Raw genomic sequence first — 21,756 nt, 5'->3', positions numbered from 1 at the left:
CGGTGCTCCCACAGTGTGTGTGGCCCCGGTAATGGCGGTGTCCTCGGTGTGTGGCCCCGGTAATGGCGGTGTCCTCTGTGTGCGGCTCCCACAGTGTGTGTGGCCCTGGTAATGGCGGTGTCCTCGGTGTGTGGCCCCGGTAATGGCGGTGTCCTCGGTGTGTGGCCCCGGTAATGGCGGTGTCCTCGGTGTGTGGCCCCGGTAATGGCGGTGTCCTCGGTGTGCGGCTCCCACAGTGTGTGTGGCCCCGGTAATGGCGGTGTCCTCGGTGCTCCCACAGTGTGTGTGGCCCCGGTAATGGCGGTGTCCTCGGTGCTCCCACAGTGTGTGTGGCCCCGGTAATGGTGTGTCCTCTGTGCTCCCACAGTGTGTGTGGCCCCGGTAATGGTGTGTCCTCTGTGCTCCCACAGTGTGTGTGGCCCCGGTAATGGTGTGTCCTCTGTGCTCCCACAGTGTGTGTGGCCCCGGTAATGGTGTGTCCTCTGTGCTCCCACAGTGTGTGTGGCCCCGGTAATGGCGGTGTCCTCGGTGCTCCCACAGTGTGTGGCCCTGGTAATGGCGGTGTCCTCGGTGCTCCCACAGTGTGTGTGGCCCCGGTAATGGCGGTGTCCTCGGTGTGCGGCTCCCACAGTGTGTGTGGCCCCGGTAATGGTGGTGTCCTCTGTGCTCCCACAGTGTGTGTGGCCCCGGTAATGGCGGTGTCCTCGGTGCTCCCACAGTGTGTGTGGCCCCGGTAATGGCGGTGTCCTCGGTGTGCGGCTCCCACAGTGTGTGTGGCCCCGGTAATGGCGGTGTCCTCGGTGCTCCCACAGTGTGTGTGGCCCCGGTAATGGCGGTGTCCTCGGTGCTCCCACAGTGTGTGTGGCCCCGGTAATGGCGGTGTCCTCGGTGTGTGGCCCCGGTAATGGCGGTGTCCTCGGTGTGTGGCCCCGGTAATGGCGGTGTCCTCGGTGCTCCCACAGTGTGTGTGGCCCCGGTAATGGCGGTGTCCTCGGTGTGTGGCCCCGGTAATGGCGGTGTCCTCGGTGTGTGGCCCCGGTAATGGCGGTGTCCTCGGTGCTCCCACAGTGTGTGTGGCCCCGGTAATGGCGGTGTCCTCGGTGTGTGGCCCCGGTAATGGCGGTGTCCTCGGTGTGTGGCCCCGGTAATGGCGGTGTCCTCGGTGCTCCCACAGTGTGTGTGGCCCCGGTAATGGCGGTGTCCTCGGTGTGTGGCCCCGGTAATGGCGGTGTCCTCGGTGTGTGGCCCCGGTAATGGCGGTGTCCTCGGTGCTCCCACAGTGTGTGTGGCCCCGGTAATGGCGGTGTCCTCGGTGTGTGGCCCCGGTAATGGCGGTGTCCTCGGTGTGTGGCCCCGGTAATGGCGGTGTCCTCGGTGCTCCCACAGTGTGTGTGGCCCCGGTAATGGCGGTGTCCTCGGTGTGTGGCCCCGGTAATGGCGGTGTCCTCGGTGTGTGGCCCCGGTAATGGCGGTGTCCTCGGTGCTCCCACAGTGTGTGTGGCCCCGGTAATGGCGGTGTCCTCGGTGCTCCCACAGTGTGTGTGGCCCCGGTAATGGCGGTGTCCTCGGTGCTCCCACAGCGTGTGTGGCCCCGGTAATGGCGGTGTCCTCGGAGCTCCCACAGTGTGTGTGGCCCCGGTAATGGCGGTGTCCTCGGTGCTCCCACAGTGTGTGTGGCACCGGTAATGGCGGTGTCCTCGGTGTGTGGCCCCGGTAATGGCGGTGTCCTCGGTGTGTGGCCCCGGTAATGGCGGTGTCCTCGGTGCTCCCAAAGTGTGTGTGGCCCCGGTAATGGCGGTGTCCTCGGTGTGTGGCCCCGGTAATGGCGGTGTCCTCGGTGTGTGGCCCCGGTAATGGCGGTGTCCTCGGTGCTCCCACAGTGTGTGTGGCCCCGGTAATGGCGGTGTCCTCGGTGTGTGGGCCCGGTAATGGCGGTGTCCTCGATGCTCCCACAGTGTGTGTGGCCCCGGTAATGGCGGTGTCCTCGGTGTGTGGCCCCGGTAATGGTGGTGTCCTCTGTGCTCCCACATTGTGTGTGGCCCCGGTAATGGCGGTGTCCTCGGTGCTCCCACAGTGTGTGTGGCCCCGGTAATGGCGGTGTCCTCGGTGTGCGGCTCCCACAGTGTGTGTGGCCCCGGTAATGGCGGTGTCCTCGGTGCTCCCACAGTGTGTGTGGCCCCGGTAATGGCGGTGTCCTCGGTGCTCCCACAGTGTGTGTGGCCCCGGTAATGGCGGTGTCCTCGGTGTGTGGCCCCGGTAATGGCGGTGTCCTCGGTGCTCCCACAGTGTGTGTGGCCCCGGTAATGGCGGTGTCCTCGGTGTGTGGCCCCGGTAATGGCGGTGTCCTCGGTGTGTGGCCCCGGTAATGGCGGTGTCCTCGGTGCTCCCACAGTGTGTGTGGCCCCGGTAATGGCGGTGTCCTCGGTGCTCCCACAGTGTGTGTGGCCCCGGTAATGGCGGTGTCCTCGGTGCTCCCACAGCGTGTGTGGCCCCGGTAATGGCGGTGTCCTCGGTGCTCCCACAGTGTGTGTGGCCCCGGTAATGGCGGTGTCCTCGGTGCTCCCACAGTGTGTGTGGCCCCGGTAATGGCGGTGTCCTCGGTGTGTGGCCCCGGTAATGGCGGTGTCCTCGGTGTGTGGCCCCGGTAATGGCGGTGTCCTCGGTGCTCCCACAGTGTGTGTGGCCCCGGTAATGGCGGTGTCCTCGGTGTGTGGCCCCGGTAATGGCGGTGTCCTCGGTGTGTGGCCCCGGTAATGGCGGTGTCCTCGGTGCTCCCACAGTGTGTGTGGCCCCGGTAATGGCGGTGTCCTCGGTGTGCGGCTCCCACAGTGTGTGTGGCCCCGGTAATGGCGGTGTCCTCGGTGCTCCCACAGTGTGTGTGGCCCCGGTAATGGCGGTGTCCTCGGTGCTCCCACAGTGTGTGTGGCCCCGGTAATGGCGGTGTCCTCGGTGTGTGGCCCCGGTAATGGCGGTGTCCTCGGTGTGTGGCCCCGGTAATGGCGGTGTCCTCGGTGCTCCCACAGTGTGTGTGGCCCCGGTAATGGCGGTGTCCTCGGTGTGTGGCCCCGGTAATGGCGGTGTCCTCGGTGTGTGGCCCCGGTAATGGCGGTGTCCTCGGTGCTCCCACAGTGTGTGTGGCCCCGGTAATGGCGGTGTCCTCGGTGCTCCCACAGTGTGTGTGGCCCCGGTAATGGCGGTGTCCTCGGTGCTCCCACAGCGTGTGTGGCCCCGGTAATGGCGGTGTCCTCGGTGCTCCCACAGTGTGTGTGGCCCCGGTAATGGCGGTGTCCTCGGTGCTCCCACAGTGTGTGTGGCCCCGGTAATGGCGGTGTCCTCGGTGTGTGGCCCCGGTAATGGCGGTGTCCTCGGTGTGTGGCCCCGGTAATGGCGGTGTCCTCGGTGCTCCCACAGTGTGTGTGGCCCCGGTAATGGCGGTGTCCTCGGTGTGTGGCCCCGGTAATGGCGGTGTCCTCGGTGTGTGGCCCCGGTAATGGCGGTGTCCTCGGTGCTCCCACAGTGTGTGTGGCCCCGGTAATGGCGGTGTCCTCGGTGTGTGGCCCCGGTAATGGCGGTGTCCTCGGTGCTCCCACAGTGTGTGTGGCCCCGGTAATGGCGGTGTCCTCGGTGTGTGGCCCCGGTAATGGCGGTGTCCTCGGTGTGTGGCCCCGGTAATGGCGGTGTCCTCGGTGTGTGGCCCCGGTAATGGCGGTGTCCTCGGTGCTCCCACAGTGTGTGTGGCCCCGGTAATGGCGGTGTCCTCGGTGTGTGGCCCCGGTAATGGCGGTGTCCTCGGTGCTCCCACAGTGTGTGTGGCCCCGGTAATGGCGGTGTCCTCGGTGTGTGTTGCCCCGGTAATGGCGGTGTCCTCGGTGTGTGGCCCCGGTAATGGCAGTGTCCTCGGTGTGTGGCCCCGGTAATGGCGGTGTCCTCGGTGTGTGGCCCCGGTAATGGCGGTGTCCACGGTGTGTGGCCCCGGTAATGGTGGTGTCCTCGATGTGCGGCCCCGGTAATGGCGGTGTCCTCGGTGTGTGGCTCTGGTAATGGCGGTGTCCTCGGTGTGTGGCCCCGGTAATGGCGGTGTCCTCGGTGTGTGGCCCCGGTAATGGCGGTGTCCTCGGTGTGTGGCCCCGGTAGTGGCGGTGTCCTCGGTGTGTGGCCCCGGTAATGGCGGTGTCCACGGTGTGTGGCCCCGGTAATGGTGGTGTCCTCGATGTGCGGCCCCGGTAATGGCGGTGTCCTCGGTGTGTGGCTCTGGTAATGGCGGTGTCCTCGGTGTGTGGCCCCGGTAATGGCGGTGTCCTCGGTGTGTGGCCCCGGTAATGGCGGTGTCCTCGGTGTGTGGCCCCGGTAGTGGCGGTGTCCTCGGTGTGTGGCCCCGGTAATGGCGGTGTCCTCGGTGTGTGGCCCCGGTAATGGCGGTGTCCTCGGTAATGGCGGTGTCCTCGGTGTGTGGCCCCAGTAATGGCGGTGTCCTCGGTGTGTGGCCCCGGTAATGGCGGTGTCCTCGGTGTGTGGCCCCGGTAATGGCGGTGTCCTCGGTGTGTGGCCCCGGTAATGGCGGTGTCCTCGGTAATGGCGGTGTCCTCGGTGTGTGGCCCCAGTAATGGCGGTGTCCTCGGTGTGTGGCCCCGGTAATGGCGGTGTCCTCGGTGTGTGGCCCCGGTAGTGGCGGTGTCCTCGGTGTGTGGCCCCGGTAATGGCGGTGTCCTCGGTGTGTGGCCCCGGTAATGGCGGTGTCCTCGGTGTGTGGCCCCGGTAATGGCGGTGTCCTCGGTGTGTGGCCCCGGTAATGGCGGTGTCCTCGGTGTGTGGCCCCGGTAATGGCGGTGTCCTCGGTGTGTGGCCCCGGTAATGGCGGTGTCCTCGGTAATGGCGGTGTCCTCGGTGTGTGGCCCCAGTAATGGCGGTGTCCTCGGTGTGTGGCCCCGGTAATGGCGGTGTCCTCGGTGTGTGGCCCCGGTAGTGGCGGTGTCCTCGGTGTGTGGCCCCGGTAATGGCGGTGTCCTCGGTGTGTGGCCCCGGTAGTGGCGGTGTCCTCGGTGTGTGGCCCCGGTAATGGCGGTGTCCTCGGTGTGTGGCCCCGGTAATGGCGGTGTCCTCGGTGTGTGGCCCCGGTAATGGCGGTTTCCTCGGTGTGTGGCCCCGGTAATGGCGGTGTCCTCGGTAATGGCGGTGTCCTCTGTGTGTGGCCCCAGTAATGGCGGTGTCCTCGGTGTGTGGCCCCGGTAATGGCGGTGTCCTCGGTGTGTGGCCCCGGTAGTGGCGGTGTCCTCGGTGTGTGGCCCCGGTAATGGCGGTGTCCTCGGTGTGTGGCCCCGGTAATGGCGGTGTCCTCGGTGTGTGGCCCCGGTAATGGCGGTGTCCTCGGTAATGGCGGTGTCCTCGGTGTGTGGCCCCAGTAATGGCGGTGTCCTCGTGTGTGTGGCCCCGGTAATGGCGGTGTCCTCGGTGTGTGGCCCCGGTAGTGGCGGTGTCCTCGGTGTGTGGCCCCGGTAATGGCGGTGTCCTCGGTGTGTGGCCCCGGTAATGGCGGTGTCCTCGGTGTGTGGCCCCGGTAATGGCGGTGTCTTCGGTAATGGCGGTGTCCTCGGTGTGTGGCCCCAGTAATGGCGGTGTCCTCGGTGTGTGGCCCCGGTAATGGCGGTGTCCTCGGTAATGGCGGTGTCCTCAGTGTGTGGCCCCAGTAATGGCGGTGTCCTCGGTGTGTGGCCCCGGTAATGGCGGTGTCCTCGGTGTGTGGCCCCGGTAGTGGCGGTGTCCTCGGTGTGTGGCCCCGGTAGTGGCGGTGTCCTCGGTGTGTGGCCCCGGTAGTGGCGGTGTCCTCGGTGTGTGGCCCCGGTAATGGCGGTGTCCTCGGTGTGTGGCCCCGGTAATGGCGGTGCCCTCGGTAATGGCGGTGTCCTCGGTAATGGCGGTGCCCTCGGTAATGGCGGTGTCCTCGGTGTGTGGCCCCGGTAATGGCGGTGTCCTCGGTGTGTGGCCCCGGTAATGGCGGTGTCCTCGGTAATGGCGGTGTCCTCGGTGTGTGGCCCCAGTAATGGCGGTGTCCTCGGTGTGTGGCCCCAGTAATGGCGGTGTCCTCGGTGTGTGGCCCCGGTAGTGGCGGTGTCCTCGGTGTGTGGCTCCGGTAATGGCGGTGTCCTCGGTGTGTGGCCCCGGTAATGGCGGTGTCCTCGGTGTGTGGCCCCGGTAATGGCGGTGTCCTCGGTGTGTGGCCCCGGTAATGGCGGTGTCCTCGGTGTGTGGCCCCGGTAATGGCGGTGGCCCCGGTAATGGCGGTGTCCTCGGTGTGTGGCCCCGGTAATGGCGGTGGCCCCGGTAATGGCGGTGTCCTCGGTGTGTGGCCCCGGTAGTGGCGGTGTCCTCGGTGTGTGGCTCCGGTAATGGCGGTGTCCTCGGTGTGTGGCCCCGGTAATGGCGGTGTCCTCGGTGTGTGGCCCCGGTAATGGCGGTGTCCTCGGTGTGTGGCCCCGGTAATGGCGGTGTCCTCGGTGTGTGGCCCCGGTAATGGCGGTGTCCTCGGTGTGTGGCCCCGGTAATGGCGGTGGCCCCGGTAATGGCGGTGTCCTCGGTGTGTGGCCCCGGTAGTGGCGGTGTCCTCGGTGTGTGGCTCCGGTAATGGCGGTGTCCTCGGTGTGTGGCCCCGGTAATGGCGGTGTCCTCGGTGTGTGGCCCCGGTAATGGCGGTGTCCTCGGTGTGTGGCCCCGGTAATGGCGGTGTCCTCGGTGTGTGGCCCCGGTAATGGCGGTGGCCCCGGTAATGGCGGTGTCCTCGGTGTGTGGCCCCGGTAATGGCGGTGGCCCCGGTAATGGCGGTGTCCTCGGTGTGTGGCCCCAGTAATGGCGGTGTCCTCGGTGTGTGGCCCCGGTAATGGCGGTGTCCTCGGTGTGTGGCCCCGGTAATGGCGGTATCCTCTGTGCTCCCACAGTGTGTGTGGCCCCGGTAATGGCGGTGTCCTCGTTGCCCCCACAGGGTGTGTGGCCCCGGTAATGGCGGTGTCCTCGGTGTGTGGCCCCGGTAATGGCGGTGTCCTCGGTGTGTGGCCCCGGTAGTGGCGGTGTCCTCGGTGTGTGGCCCCGGTAGTGGCGGTGTCCTCGGTGTGTGGCCTCGGTAATGGCGGTGTCCTCGGTGTGTGGCCCCGGTAATGGCGGTGTCCTCGGTGTGTGGCCCCGGTAATGGCGGTGTCCTCAGTGTGTGGCCCCAGTAATGGCGGTTGTCGCCTCCTCGTCCGGCAGTGACTGGAGAGAATCTGGACCAGCGATCAGTCTCTTGACTATGAGACTGATTCATTATTGCATTAGTCTCTTTTTTTTTTCTCTAGGTTTTTTGCGCAGTTTCCTTTTATGCTTTATTTTTATTTTCCACTGGATTTTTTTTTTTTACATTCTTCATTGTGGTCGCAATTTGGACTTTGTTTTTTGGTTGATTCATTAATTGCAACTTTTTTTTTTTTTTTTTAAATAAAGTTGCAATTAAATTGTTTGCACATTGTACTCTAATCCACTTATTGCACTTTTTGTCACATTTTACAGACCCTGCACTTGTTGATGCCTTCATCGCTGCTTTTATCGTGGGGAGGCCCCACGCTGCGGTCACTTCTGACTCTTCCGTTGCCTTTTCCCAGTAACTTCAGGGCCATGTTTATAACATGTCGTTTGGCTGGAAAATATATATATTTTTTTACAGTATTTTTTTGCATGAGAACGGTGAGATCAGGGCGCTGTGGCCGCACACAGCCGCTTCCTATGGCGCATGCAGGAGAGTGCGGCGGTGTCTCCATCTGTGGTTGTCTGGCGCCATCTAGTGGACAGAGGTCAGACTTCACTTTTCAAAGTTCTTTTATTTGCAAAATGATTTACAATAGATAAATAATATACAATGTAACAATTTACAGCCACATCCTTGATACAGTAATGTATCCTTTACACCAGAGTTGTTTATACCTTTCTATCACTCCTGTAGTATGGAATATCTGATAATCCAGCACCCTTCATATTCTGTTATTCTGAATTAAAGGGATTTTTATGCTCATCTATTGGCTTGTAACAGTGTTCCCCAATCTGCGGTTCTCCAACTGTAGTAAAAAGGCCGCTCCCCTCATATCCTGGCAGACCTGGTCATCTGATAATCCTGCACTGATGAGGGCTTTAACAACTCCCATTGTGCCCCAATGGCCTGCGTCATCTGATAATCCAGGATCCATATGGATTTGTTAATGCCGGATAACTGGGATTGTCCTAGTTATCTTGTTCTCCAATATAAAGCGTTACCGCAGGTGTAAAACTCCTACTCTCATCGTCCTAGTATCTGATTTGGTGCAGAGTCACTATATAGTAAATTACTTCTGATCAATGGGACCAGATTCTGGACCATCAGATGACTGTCGAAAGCCATGTACATTTTCTGGATTATTGGATGGCAAATTTCAAGTGTCTCATGCCCTTATCACATATATTATATATTCTTGTAGGGTGCCCATCACTGAACTTTACTTTCGTGTGCAGCATGGTGCTGGATACATTGTACTATTCTATGCCATACATGGGTATGTACTGGTGATGGAGGCAGACGCCCGGTTCTGTATCTGTGCTCGTGGCGTCTCATGCCCTCCTCACATATATAATATATTCTTGTAGGGTGCCCATCACTGGCTGTTGTATCAGGTGCAGGGTGGTGCTTGCTGGATACATTGTAGCATTCTATGCCATACATACGTATGTACTGGTGATGGAGGCAGACGTCTGGTTCTGTATCTGTGCTCATGGCGTCTCATGCCCTCCTCACATATATAATATATTCTCGCAGGTGCCCAACACTGGCTGTTGTATCAGGTGCAGGATGGTGCTTGCTGGATACATTGTACTATTCTATGCCATACATACGTATGTACTGGTGATGGAGGCAGACGTCTGGTTCTGTATCTGTGCTCATGGCGTCTCATGCCCTCCTCACATATATAATATATTCTTGTAGGGTGCCCATCACTGGCTGTTGTATCAGGTGCAGGGTGGTGCTTGCTGGATACATTGTACTATTCCATGCCATACATACGTATGTACTGGTGATGGAGGCTGATGCCTGGTTCTGTATCTGTGCTCATGGCGTCTCATGCCCTTATCACATATATAATATATTCTTGTAGGGTGCCCATCACTGGCTGTTGTATCAGGTGCAGGGTGGTGCTTGCTGGATACATTGTAGCATTCTATGCCATACATACGTATGTACTGGTGATGGAGGCTGATGCCTGGTTCTGTATCTGTGCTCATGGCGTCTCATGCCCTTATCACATATATAATATATTCTCGCAGGTGCCCATCACTGGCTGTTGTATCAGGTGCAGGATGGTGCTTGCTGGATACATTGTACTATTCTATGCCATACATACGTATGTACTGGTGATGGAGGCAGACGTCTGGTTCTGTATCTGTGCTCATGGCGTCTCATGCCCTCCTCACATATATAATATATTCTTGTAGGGTGCCCATCACTGGCTGTTGTATCAGGTGCAGGGTGGTGCTTGCTGGATACATTGTACTATTCCATGCCATACATACGTATGTACTGGTGATGGAGGCTGATGCCTGGTTCTGTATCTGTGCTCATGGCGTCTCATGCCCTTATCACATATATAATATATTCTCGCAGGTGCCCATCACTGGCTGTTGTATCAGGTGCAGGATGGTGCCTGCTGGATACATTGTACTATTCTATGCCATACATACGTATGTACTGGTGATGGAGGCAGACGTCTGGTTCTGTATCTGTGCTCATGGTGTCTCATGCCCTTATCACATATATAATATATTCTCGCAGGTGCCCATCACTGGCTGTTGTATCAGGTGCAGGATGGTGCCTGCTGGATACATTGTACTATTCTATGCCATACATACGTATGTACTGGTGACAGACACAGGTGTCCGGTTCTGTATCTGTGCTCGTGGTGTCTCATGCCCTCCTCACATATATAATATATTCTCGCAGGTGCCCATCACTGGCTGTTACTTTTGGGTGCAGGATGGTGCTGGATACATTGTAACATTCTATGCCATACATACGTATGTACTGGTGACAGACACAGGTGTCTGGTTCTGTATCTGTGCTCGTGGTGTCTCATGCCCTCCTCACATATATAATATATTCTCACAGGTGCCCATCACTGGCTGTTACTTTTGGGTGCAGGATGGTGCTGGATACATTGTAACATTCTATGCCATACATACGTATGTACTGGTGACAGACACAGGTGTCCGGTTCTGTATCTGTGCTCGTGGTGTCTCATGCCCTCCTCACATATATAATATATTCTCGCAGGTGCCCATCACTGGCTGTTACTTTTGGGTGCAGGATGGTGCTGGATACATTGTAGCATTCTATGCCATACATACGTATGTACTGGTGACAGACACAGGTGCCCGGTTCTGTATCTGTGCTCATGGTGTCTCTTGCCCGCGATCACAGGTAGATACAGTAATTTGGCCATTACAATTGACCTTACAGACGGCCGCAGCGAGCGCGGCTCCAAACCTAACAAGCCATGAACTGTACAAGGTCCACGTGACGTTTCTTCTTGGGATTCTGTGCATCATCGTCATTCTTTGGCAGTGATTCGTCCACTGGGTGATCACACCTCTAAAGAAACAAAAAAAAAAATTAATATTGGTAAAATCTCTCCTTACATAGCAAAAGGTGTGACATGACAAATCCATCGGGGTTATCAATGTGTAGAAGTGGCCGAAAAGGTTGTGGCTCCTGATTCTACCTCCATCACTTTCCGTATTCTACAGTCTTGTGCTTGCTCTGGGGTTGCCATAGTAGCATCAGCTGACTGTTCTGTGCAGGGTCATGTGACCTTCAATCACAGATGTATTGTTAAAAGGTCACATGACAGGAAGTCCTGCAGAATCAAGAATGGAGGAACCACGGCGGTCCCAGAGCAAGCGGAACAACATCGCCGCAGCGAAGAGATCAGCAGAACGCGAGAGGATCGAGCCCAGGTCCTACGCCTTGTAGTATGTGCAGTGATCACACCGGGTGTAAATCAGCCCCCGCCACCATCGTCATCAGTAATAAATCCCGAGTATTCTTCTATATAAAGATGGAGCTATAGAGAGAGCGGCGTTTTCACCTTTCCTCCTGTCATCACGACCTGTCACAAGCGCAACCTTCCTGGTGGAAAACGGGGGCCTTCGTGTCCCGGGTCAGCACCAGATTCACCTGGAAGAGCGAAACGCGTCAGTGAATGTGGAGTAAAGGGCTCGTCTGATAATGGCGGAACCGAATCTGCAGCAGGTAGTGAAATGGGACCGGACAGACGACGAGATCAATAAAATAGAAAACGTGCTGTAAAATGTCAACTCTGCAGAACGTTGTGCGGAGACGATGAGCGCTCGGACTGGTGGAGGCCAAAGGCGCAGATTGATACATTCAGGCACTCTGCAGGAGTCAGTGACAGACGATGGATTGTTTATAGAATGCAACGCTGCTTTCACAGCTGAGGGTTTGTGACAGTGTATCAGTGAAGACGATAATGAATCTCTGCAGCGTCTTCTGACATAACACCATATATACAGTATATGATAGACCCCCGTGATTGCCAGATTAGTCCGTGGTCTGGAGCCGGCACATGAGCCACGACGGGCCGTCATTTACGGCAGATCTCACCTCACTGGAGATGGAGAGACGCAACATCTGGAAGAACAAGTCCTCACTGCCCGTGCGCAAATCGTTCATGGACTGGATGACGTCTCCATGATGAAACATGCAGCCGATGAGCGCGGGACCCTTCCACTTCGACACCCTGCGGATGAGCATTACAGGGGGTCAGACACCGGGGGGCCGCAGCAAAGCTATAGGTGAGGTTATATAGGAAACATGGCGGGTGATGGGAACGGCCACACGTGCTAAGAATCCACATCAGCTTTCTCCTTCAGGCCTGTGGCCCCCAGTGCTGGACATCCGGACCATTGTCCCTGGTGTGTAACTTCCGGACCCCCACCCCAGTGTATAACGTGTCCCTCCAGACCCCCACCCCGGAGTATAACATCCGGACACCCCCCACCATGTGCCCACCATTATAACCTGAATTTCCTTTCCCGTGGACCCCAACCTCAGTGTATAACATGCGGCCCCCCGGTATATAACATTACTTTCCGTGGACCCCCACCTCAGTGTATAACATGCAGCCCCCGGTGTATAACATTACTTTCCGTGGACCCTCACCTCAGTGTATAACATGCGGCCCCCCGGTGTATAACATTACTTTCTGTGGACTCTCACCTCAGTGTATAACATGCGGCCCCCCGGTGTATAACATTACTTTCTGTGGACCCTCACCTCAGTGTATAACATGCGGGCCCCCGGTGTATAACATTACTTTCCGTGGACCCCCACCTCAGTGTATAACATGCAGCCCCCGGTGTATAACATTACTTTCCGTGGACCCCCACCTCAGTGTATAACATGCGGCCCCCCAGTGTATAACATTACTTTCCGTGGACCCCCACCTCAGTGTATAACATGCAGCCCCCCGGTGTATAACATTACTTTCCGTGGACCCCCACCTCAGTGTATAACATGTGACCCCCCGGTGTATAACATTACTTTCTGTGGACCCCCACCTCAGTGTATGACATGCGGCCCCCCAGTGTATAACATTACTTTCCGTGGACCCCCACCTCAGTGTATAACATTACTTTCCGTGGACCCCCACCTGTTATGACCTGGTGGTTAGGAGCACCCGGAATTACCTGATAGTTAAACCTCATACAGGACAAGCTCTGGGATGTGGGAGCTCTGCTGACCGCAAGCCCTAATCCTATCACACACACTAGAAATAGCCGTGGAGCGCTCCTGACCAGACCTAGGCGCCTCGTCACAGCCTAAGGAACTAGCTAGCCCTAGAGATAGAAAATAAAGCCTACCTTGCCTCAGAGAAATTCCCCAAAGGTAAAGGAAGCCCCCCACATATATTGACTGTGAGTAAAGATGAAAGTCACAAACGCAGAAATGAAACAAGTTTCAGCAAAGGGAGGCCAGACTTACTAAACAGACTGAGGATAGGAAAGGTAACTTTGCGATCAGCACAAAAACCTACAAAAGACCACGCAGAGTGTGCAAAAAAGACCTTCGCACCGACTCACGGTGCGGAGGGGCCTCTCTGCATCCCAGAGCTTCCAGCTAGCAAGGCAAAATCATGATAACCAGCTGGACAAGAAAACAGAGAACAAAATGAGACAATAAGGAACTTAGCTTCTGCAGGAGAAGGCAGGTCACCAGAGAGATCCAGGAGCGAACTGAACGAATGCAAAAACATTGACAGCTGGCATGGAGTAACGATCTGAGAGGAGTTAAATAGAGAATCCAACCAAAGGATAAACCACGTCACCTGTGTAAGGAACCTCAGAAGCAGCAGCTTCACTCACAGCCACCAGAGGGAGTCCATGGACAGAACTCGCCGAAGTACCATTCACGACCACAGGAGGGAGTTCGACAACAGAATTCACAACAGTACCCCCCCCTTGAGGAGGGGTCACCGAACCCTCACCAGAGCCCCCAGGCCGATCAGGATGAGCCAAATGAAAGGCACGAACCAGATCGGCAGCATGAACATCAGAGGCAAAAACCCAGGAATTATCCTCCTGACCATAACCCTTCCACTTGACCAGATACTGGAGTTTCCGTCTCGAAACACGAGAATCCAAAATCTTCTCCACCACATACTCCAACTCCCCCTCGACCAACACCGGGGCAGGAGGATCAACGGAGGGAACCACAGGCGCCACGTATCTCCGCAACAACGACCTATGGAATACATTATGGATGGCAAAAGAAGCCGGAAGGTCCAATCGAAATGACACAGGATTAAGCACTTCAGAAATCTTGTATGGCCCAATGAAATGAGGCTTAAACTTAGGAGAGGAAACCTTCATAGGAACGTGACGAGATGACAACCAAACCAAATCCCCAACACGAAGTCGGGGACCAACACAGCGCCGGCGGTTAGCGAAACGTCGAGCCTTCTCCTGGGACAATGTCAAATTGTCCACCACATGAGTCCAAATCTGCTGCAACCTGTCCACCACCGCATCCACACCAGGACAGTCCGAAGGCTCAACCTGCCCTGAAGAGAAACGAGGATGGAAACCAGAATTACAGAAAAAAGGAGAAACTAAAGTAGCCGAGCTGTCCCGATTATTAAGAGCGAACTCAGCCAAAGGCAAGAAGGACACCCAATCATCCTGATCAGCAGAAACAAAGCATCTCAGATATGTCTCCAAAGTCTGATTAGTTCGTTCGGTTTGGCCATTAGTCTGAGGATGGAAAGCCGAGGAAAAAGACAAATCAATGCCCAGCCTAGCACAAAAGGACCGCCAAAACCTCAAAAACGAACTGGGAACCTCTGTCCGAGACGATGTTCTCCGGAATGCCATGTAAACGAACCACATGCTGGAAAAACAATGGCACCAAATCAGAGGAGGAAGGCAATTTAGACAAGGGTACCAAATGGACCATCTTAGAGAAGCGATCACAAACCACCCAAATGACCGACATCTTTTGAGAGACGGGGAGATCAGAAATAAAATCCATGGAAATATGCGTCCAGGGCCTCTTCGGGACCGGCAAGGGCAAAAGCAACCCACTGGCACGAGAACAGCAGGGCTTAGCCCGAGCACAAGTCCCACAGGACTGCACAAAAGAACGCACATCCCGCGACAAAGACGGCCACCAAAAGGATCTAACCACCAAATCTCTGGTACCAAAGATTCCAGGATGACCAGCCAACACTGAACAATGAATCTCAGAGATAACTCTACTAGTCCATTTATCAGGGACAAACAGTTTCTCCATAGGACAACGGTCAGGTCTATCAGCCTGAAACTTTTGCAGCACACACCGCAAATCAGGGGAAATGGCAGACAAAATTACCCCTTCTTTAAGAATACCCGCCGGCTCCGGAACACCCAGAGAGTCAGGCACAAAACTCCTTGACAGGGCGTCAGCCTTCACATTCTTAGATCCCGGAAGGTATGAAACCACAAAATCAAGACGGGAGAAAAAGAGCGACCATCGAGCCTGTCTAGGATTCAACCGTTTGGCAGACTCGAGATAAGTCAGATTCTTGTGATCCGTCAAGACCACCACGCGATGTTTAGCTCCTTCAAGCCAATGTCGCCACTCCTCGAATGCCCACTTCATGGCCAACAACTCCCGATTGCCCACATCATAATTGCGCTCAGCAGGCGAGAATTTTCTAGAAAAGAAGGCACAGGGTTTCATCACCGAGCCATCAGAACTTCTTTGCGACAAAACAGCCCCTGCTCCAATTTCAGAAGCATCAACCTCAACCTGAAAAGGGAGCGAAACATCTGGCTGGCACAACACAGGGGCAGAAGCAAAACTACGCTTCAACTCCTGAAAAGCCTCTACAGCCGCAGAGGACCAATTGACCACATCAGCACCTTTCTTGGTCAAATCAGTCAACGGTTTAGCAATACTGGAAAAATTAGCGATGAAGCGACGATAAAAATTAGCAAAGCCCAGGAACTTCTGCAAGCTCTTCACAGATGTCGGCTGAGTCCAATCATAAATGGCCTGAACTTTAACAGGGTCCATCTCAATAGTAGAAGGGGAAAAAATGAAACCCAAAAATGAAACCTTCTGAACTCCAAAGAGACACTTTGACCCCTTCACAAACAAGGAATTCGCACGAAGGACCTGGAACACCATTCTGACCTGCTTCACGTGAGACTCCCAATCATCCGAAAAAACCAAAATGTCATCTAAGTACACAATCAGGAATTTATCCAGGTACTCTCGGAAGATGTCATACATAAAAGACTGAAATACTGATGGAGCATTGGAAAGCCAGAATGGCATAACCAGGTACTCAAAATGGCCCTCGGGCGTATTAAATGCTGTTTTCCATTCATCACCCTGTTTAATTAGCACAAGATTATACGTCCCTCGAAGATCTATCTTGGTGAACCAACTAGCCCCCTTAATCCGAGCAAACAAATCAGACATCAGCGGCAAAGGGTACTGAAATTTGACTGTAATTTTATTAAGAAGGCGGTAATCAATACAAGGTCTCAAAGAACCATCCTTCTTGGCCACAAAAAAGAACCCTGCTCCTAACGGTGATGACGACGGGCGAATATGGCCTTTCTCCAAGGATTCCTTTATATAACTCCGCATAGCGGCGTGTTCTGGCACAGATAAATTGAACAGTCGGCCCTTAGGAAACTTACTACCAGGAATCAAATTAATAGCACAGTCGCAATCCCTATGAGGAGGTAGGGCACTGGACTTGGGCTCATCAAATACATCCCGGTAATCCGACAAAATCTCCGGGACTTCAGAAGTGGTGGATGACGAAATAGACAAAAATGGAACATCACCATGTACCCCCTGACAACCCCAGCTGGACACAGACATAGATTTCCAGTCCAATACTGGATTATGAACCTGTAGCCATGGCAACCCCAAAACGACCACATCATGCAGATTATGCAGCACCAAAAAGCGAATATCCTCCTGATGTGCAGGAGCCATGCACATGGTCAATTGAGTCCAGTACTGAGGCTTATTCTTGGCCAAAGGCGTAGCATCAATTCCTCTCAATGGAATAGGATACTGCAAGGGCTCCAAGAAAAACCCACAACGCCTAGCAAACTCCAAGTCCATCAAATTCAGGGCAGCGCCTGAATCCACAAATGCCATAACAGAATAGGATGACAAAGAGCAAATCAGAGTAATGGACAAAAGAAATTTCGACTGTACCGTACCAATGGTGGCAGACCTAGCGAACCGCTTAGTGCGCTTAGGACAATCGGAGATACCATGAGTGGAATCACCACAGTAAAAACATAGCCCATTCCGACGTCTGTGTTCTTGCCGTTCAGCTCTGGTCAAAGTCCTATCACACTGCATAGGCTCAGGCCTATGCTCAGAGAAGACCGCCAGATGGTGCACAGCTTTGCGCTCACGCGTGCGCCGATCGATCTGAATGGCCAAAGACATAGACTCATTCAGACCAGCAGGCATGGGAAATCCCACCATGACATCCTTAAGGGCTTCAGAAAGACCCTTTCTGAAAATTGCCGCCAGGGCACATTCATTCCACTGAGTAAGCACAGACCACTTTCTAAACTTCTGACAGTACACCTCCGCTTCATCCTGACCCTGACACAAAGCCAGCAAGATTTTCTCTGCCTGATCCACTGAATTTGGCTCATCATAAAGCAATCCAAGCGCCAGGAAAAACGCATCAACATCATGCAATGCCGGATCTCCTGGCGCAAGGGAAAATGCCCAGTCTTGAGGGTCACCACGCAACAAAGAAATAATGATTTTTACCTGTTGAACGGGGTCACCAGAGAAGCGGGGTTTCAAAGCAAGAAACAGTTTACAATTATTTTTGAAATTCAAGAACCTAGATCTATCCCCAGAAAATAAGTCAGGAATAGGAATTCTAGGCTCTAACATCGGATTTTGAACCACAAAATCTTTAATGTTTTGTACCCTTGCAGTGAGATGATCCACACAAGAGGACAAACCTTGATTGTCCATCTCTACACCTGTGTCCTGAACCACCCAAAGGTCTAGGGGAAAAGAAAGACAAAACACAGTGCAAAGAAAAAAAAATGGTCTCAGATGTTCTCTTATCCCTCTATTGAGATGCATTAATACTTTGGGCCAGCTGTACTGTTATGACCTGGTGGTTAGGAGCACCCGGAATGACCTGATGGTTAAACCTCATACAGGACGAGCTCTGAGACGTGGGAACTCTGCTGACCGCAAGCCCTAATCATATCACACACACTAGAAATAGCCGTGGAGCGTTCTTGACCAGACCTAGGCGCCTCGTCACAGCCTAAGAACTATCTAGCCATAGAGATAGAAAATAAAGCCTACCTTGCCTCAGAGAAATTCCCCAAAGGTAAAGGAAGCCCCCCACATATATTGACTGTGAGTAAAGATGAAAGTCACAAACGCAGAAATGAAACAGGTTTCAGCAAAGGGAGGCCAGACTTACTAAATAGACAGAGGATAGGAAAGGTAACTTTGCGATCAGCACAAAAACCTACAAAAGACCACGCAGAGTGTGCAAAAAAGACCTCCGCACCAACTCACGGTGCGGAGGGGCCTCTCTGCATCCCAGAGCTTCCAGCTAGCAAGACAAAATCATGAAAACCAGCTGGACAAAGAAAACAGAGAACAAAATAAGACTATAAGGAACTTAGCTTCTGCAGGAGAAGGCAGGTCACCAGAGAGATCCAGGAGCGAACTGAACGAATGCAAAAACATTGACAGCTGGCATGGAGTAACGATCTGAGAGGAGTTAAATAGAGCAGCCAACCAAAGGATAACCCACGTCACCTGTGTAAGGAACCTCAGAAGCAGCAGCTTCACTCACAGCCACCAGAGGGAGCCCATAGACAGAACTCGCCGAAGTACCATTCACGACCACAGGAGGGAGCTCGACAACAGAATTCACAACACCCACCTCAGTGTATAACATGCGGCCCCCCGGTGTGCAACATTACTTTCCGTGGACCCCCACCTCAGTGTATAACATGCGGCCCCCCGGTGTATAACATTACTTTCCGTGGACCCCCACCTCAGTTGTTCTCCGATCTCCTCCAGTCCCAGGTATTTCTGCAGATGATCTGTCGGCACGGAGACGCGGATCGACACCTGGTCGCGGTCACTGTGTGACTCGCTGAGACAATAAAAACAGAAAGAAGACGACATTACCCCCAGTGAGACCCCCGATTCTCCCCCCGACCCGGACACTCTGCACACCAGGATGACACCACGACGGCATTGCACTGGCTTTACAGCAGCTGCCTGACTCAGAGCAGACGGCTCAATGCTGGCACTATGCCGCTCTGGACTGTAGGGGAGCGTAGTGACGCCTCTACTAATGCGAGCTCCGGAGACCCCCGCTCCTAACAGCGGACCCCCTGTAGCAGTATGTTATTGGTACAGCGCGGAGGGTGTCGTCAGACATACTTACTACATCATTCTCAGTATCTGAGCTTTCTTCAGGCGGCTTCCCTGGGTGTTGTTGTACCTGCTTATCGGAGGAAGATTGGGGGTCCGCGGCGGCTTCTGTGGCGAATTAATAGCCCTCACACTGGAAAGAGCAAAATAGGATTCATCAGTGGCACATAGAGATCAGTGGCGACATCACCAGAGATCAGCGGCGACATCACCCGAGATCAGTGGCGACAGTACCAGAGATCAGCGGCACATAGAGATCAGCGGCGACATCACCAGAGATCAGCGGCAAAATCACCAGAGATCAGCGGTGACATCACCAGAGATCAGCGGCGTCATCACCAGAGATCAGTGGCGACAGCACCAAAGATCAGTGGCACATAGAGATCAGTGGCGACATCACCAGAGATCAGCATCATCATCACCAGAGATCAGCGGCGTCATCACCAGAGATCAGGGGTGACATCATCACAGATCAGCGGTGACATCTTCATTCTCAGTATCTGAGCTTTCTTCAGGCGGCTTCCCTGGGTGTTGTTGTACCTGCTTATTGGAGGAAGATTGGGGGTCCGCGGCGGGTTCTGCGGCGAATTAATGGCCCTCACACTGGAAAGAGCAAAATAGGATTCATCAGTGGCACATAGAGATCAGCGGCGACATCAGAGATAAGCGGCGACATCAGAGATAAGCAGCGACATCACCAAAGATCAGCGGCGACATTACTGAGACACCGCTAATCTGTAGGGATGTGGCCGGTCAGTACCGCGAGACCCTTCTTACATGGACTGCATGTCCTCGTACACGTCATCCCCGCCGCTGCTGCTGCTGTCGTCTGATTCGCTCGTTTCCTCTTGTTCGGCTGCGGAGTCCTGAGATCCAGACTTCTCCTACAGAGAAGAACAGACGTGAGCGCTGGTGGGGAGCGACAGTCTGCGGGGTATATACTAGTGAGGACCACCGCAGCCTCTGTGACCCCCGACAGTCTGCACTCCACGCTGTGTGACCTCTGACCTGCGGGTGTATCCTAGTGAGGACCACCGCTGCCTCTGTGACCCCCCGACAGTCTGTACTCTGCGCAGTGTGACCTCTGACCTGCGGGATGTATCCTAGTGAGGACCACCGCTGCCTCTGTGACCCCCCGACAGTCTGTACTCTGCGCAGTGTGACCTCTGACCTGCGGGGTATATACTAGTGAGGACCACCGCTGCCTCTGTGGCCCCAAACAGTCTGCACTCTGCGCTGTGTGACCTCTGACCTGTGGGGTATATACTAGTGAGGACCACCGCTGCCTCTGTGACCCCAAACAGTCTGCACTCTGCGCTGTGTGACCTCTGACCTGCGGGGTATATACTAGTGAGGACCACCGCTGCCTCTGTGACCCCAAACAGTCTGCACTCTGCGCTGTGTGACCTCTGACCTGCGGGGTATATACTAGTGAGGACCACCGCTGCCTCTGTGACCCCAAACAGTCTGCACTCTGCGCTGTGTGACCTCTGACCTGCGGGGTATATACTAGTGAGGACCACCGCAGCCTCTGTGACCCCCCGACAGTCTGCACTCTGCGCTGTGTGACCTCTGACCTGTGGGGTATATACTAGTGAGGACCACCGCTGCCTCTGTGGGCTTTCCCCCCCTCCCTGTCAGTCATTTCTGACAGATGTATGGGAATATCCCTTTAAGTGGGGCCTGTAAAGGGCACGGGGTGATTTCTGGACGTATTTACCAGGATTACGGGCCGTGGAACGTCATACACAGACTCGGGCTCAGACTCGGGCTCAGACTCGGGCTCAGGTTCGGGCTCGCTGACATATGCGCGGTCTGTCAGGTCATCACTGGACCTGTAGTTCTCCGCATCGGACTGTGAACAGAATAGGGAAGAGCTGAGTGACGAGATAAGTAACATTAATAGGAAACTCTACCTGTCATCTTCAACTTCTAACATCAGACATGCATCTTCTTAGGAGGTCAGTTTATCTGATACACAGCTCCAAACCCTCTGTAGGACAATTCCGGCTGAAGCCACTAGGGGAAGCTGAGGGGCTGCTATCATCTTATGTATACGGAATATACATACAGCAATGTGAGCTCCCCCTAGTGGTGACTGTTTACAAACGGTGATACTTTCAAAAGCTGCGCTAATAGGTACTAACCATGCAGGGTGCACAAACTATTGCATTAACCCATTTTCCATAATTTTTAAAAAGTAAAAGATGAAAAAAAAATTATATGTCTAAAATACAAAGGAAATGTGTCATCTTTAACTTGAGGCGTTTTAGATCATTTCATCTTAAACGTGCTTAACTGTTTAAAATAACAGTAATTTTAACAAGGGGTGTCCAAACTTTTACATGCCACTGTATGTCTGTATACAGGTTGCTCCCCCTAGTGGTGGCTGCAGACAGGATCTTATCATGTATCTCTGTATACAGGGAGCTCCCCCTAGTGGTGGCTGCAGACAGGATCTTAAGTATCTCTGTATACAGGGAGCTCCCCCTAGTGGTGACTGCAGACAGGATCTTATCATGTATCTCTGTATACAGGGAGCTCCCCCTAGTGGTGGCTGCAGACAGGATCTTATCATGTATCTCTGTATGCAGGGAGCTCCCCCTAGTGGTGACTGCAGACAGGATCTTATGTATCTCTGTATACAGGGAGCTCCCCCTAGTGGTGGCTGCAGACAGGATCTTATCATGTATCTCTGTATAGAGGGAGCTCCCCCTAGTGGTGACTGCAGACAGGATCTTATCATG

At 54.5% G+C, this 21,756-nt stretch overlaps 1 protein-coding gene across 3 annotated transcripts in view; it reads right to left on the bottom strand.

Moving 5' to 3' along the window:
* Nucleotides 1-7,821: 7,821 nt before the first annotated feature.
* The window catches only part of PLEKHS1 (pleckstrin homology domain containing S1), a 43,849-nt gene continuing 29,914 nt past the window's right edge, over nucleotides 7,822-21,756 (bottom strand). For all 3 annotated transcript variants that reach the window (XM_069754342.1, XM_069754344.1, XM_069754343.1), the window contains 8 exons: nucleotides 20,730-20,864; nucleotides 19,787-19,893; nucleotides 19,550-19,612; nucleotides 19,023-19,142; nucleotides 18,624-18,725; nucleotides 11,666-11,801; nucleotides 11,130-11,218; nucleotides 7,822-10,633 (listed from right to left, as the gene is read on the bottom strand). In XM_069754342.1, the coding sequence (XP_069610443.1) occupies nucleotides 11,144-11,218; nucleotides 11,666-11,801; nucleotides 18,624-18,725; nucleotides 19,023-19,142; nucleotides 19,550-19,612; nucleotides 19,787-19,893; nucleotides 20,730-20,864 (738 nt within the window). In that variant the 3' untranslated portion in view covers nucleotides 7,822-10,633; nucleotides 11,130-11,143. The remainder of the gene's footprint in view (nucleotides 10,634-11,129; nucleotides 11,219-11,665; nucleotides 11,802-18,623; nucleotides 18,726-19,022; nucleotides 19,143-19,549; nucleotides 19,613-19,786; nucleotides 19,894-20,729; nucleotides 20,865-21,756) is intronic.

This window comes from Ranitomeya imitator, chromosome 2 (genome assembly GCF_032444005.1).
Source record: "Ranitomeya imitator isolate aRanImi1 chromosome 2, aRanImi1.pri, whole genome shotgun sequence".
NCBI classification, from domain to species: domain Eukaryota; kingdom Metazoa; phylum Chordata; class Amphibia; order Anura; family Dendrobatidae; genus Ranitomeya; species Ranitomeya imitator.
The sequence above is the reverse complement of the archived record's forward strand: the minus strand, read 5'-3'. Positions and strand labels throughout refer to the sequence as shown.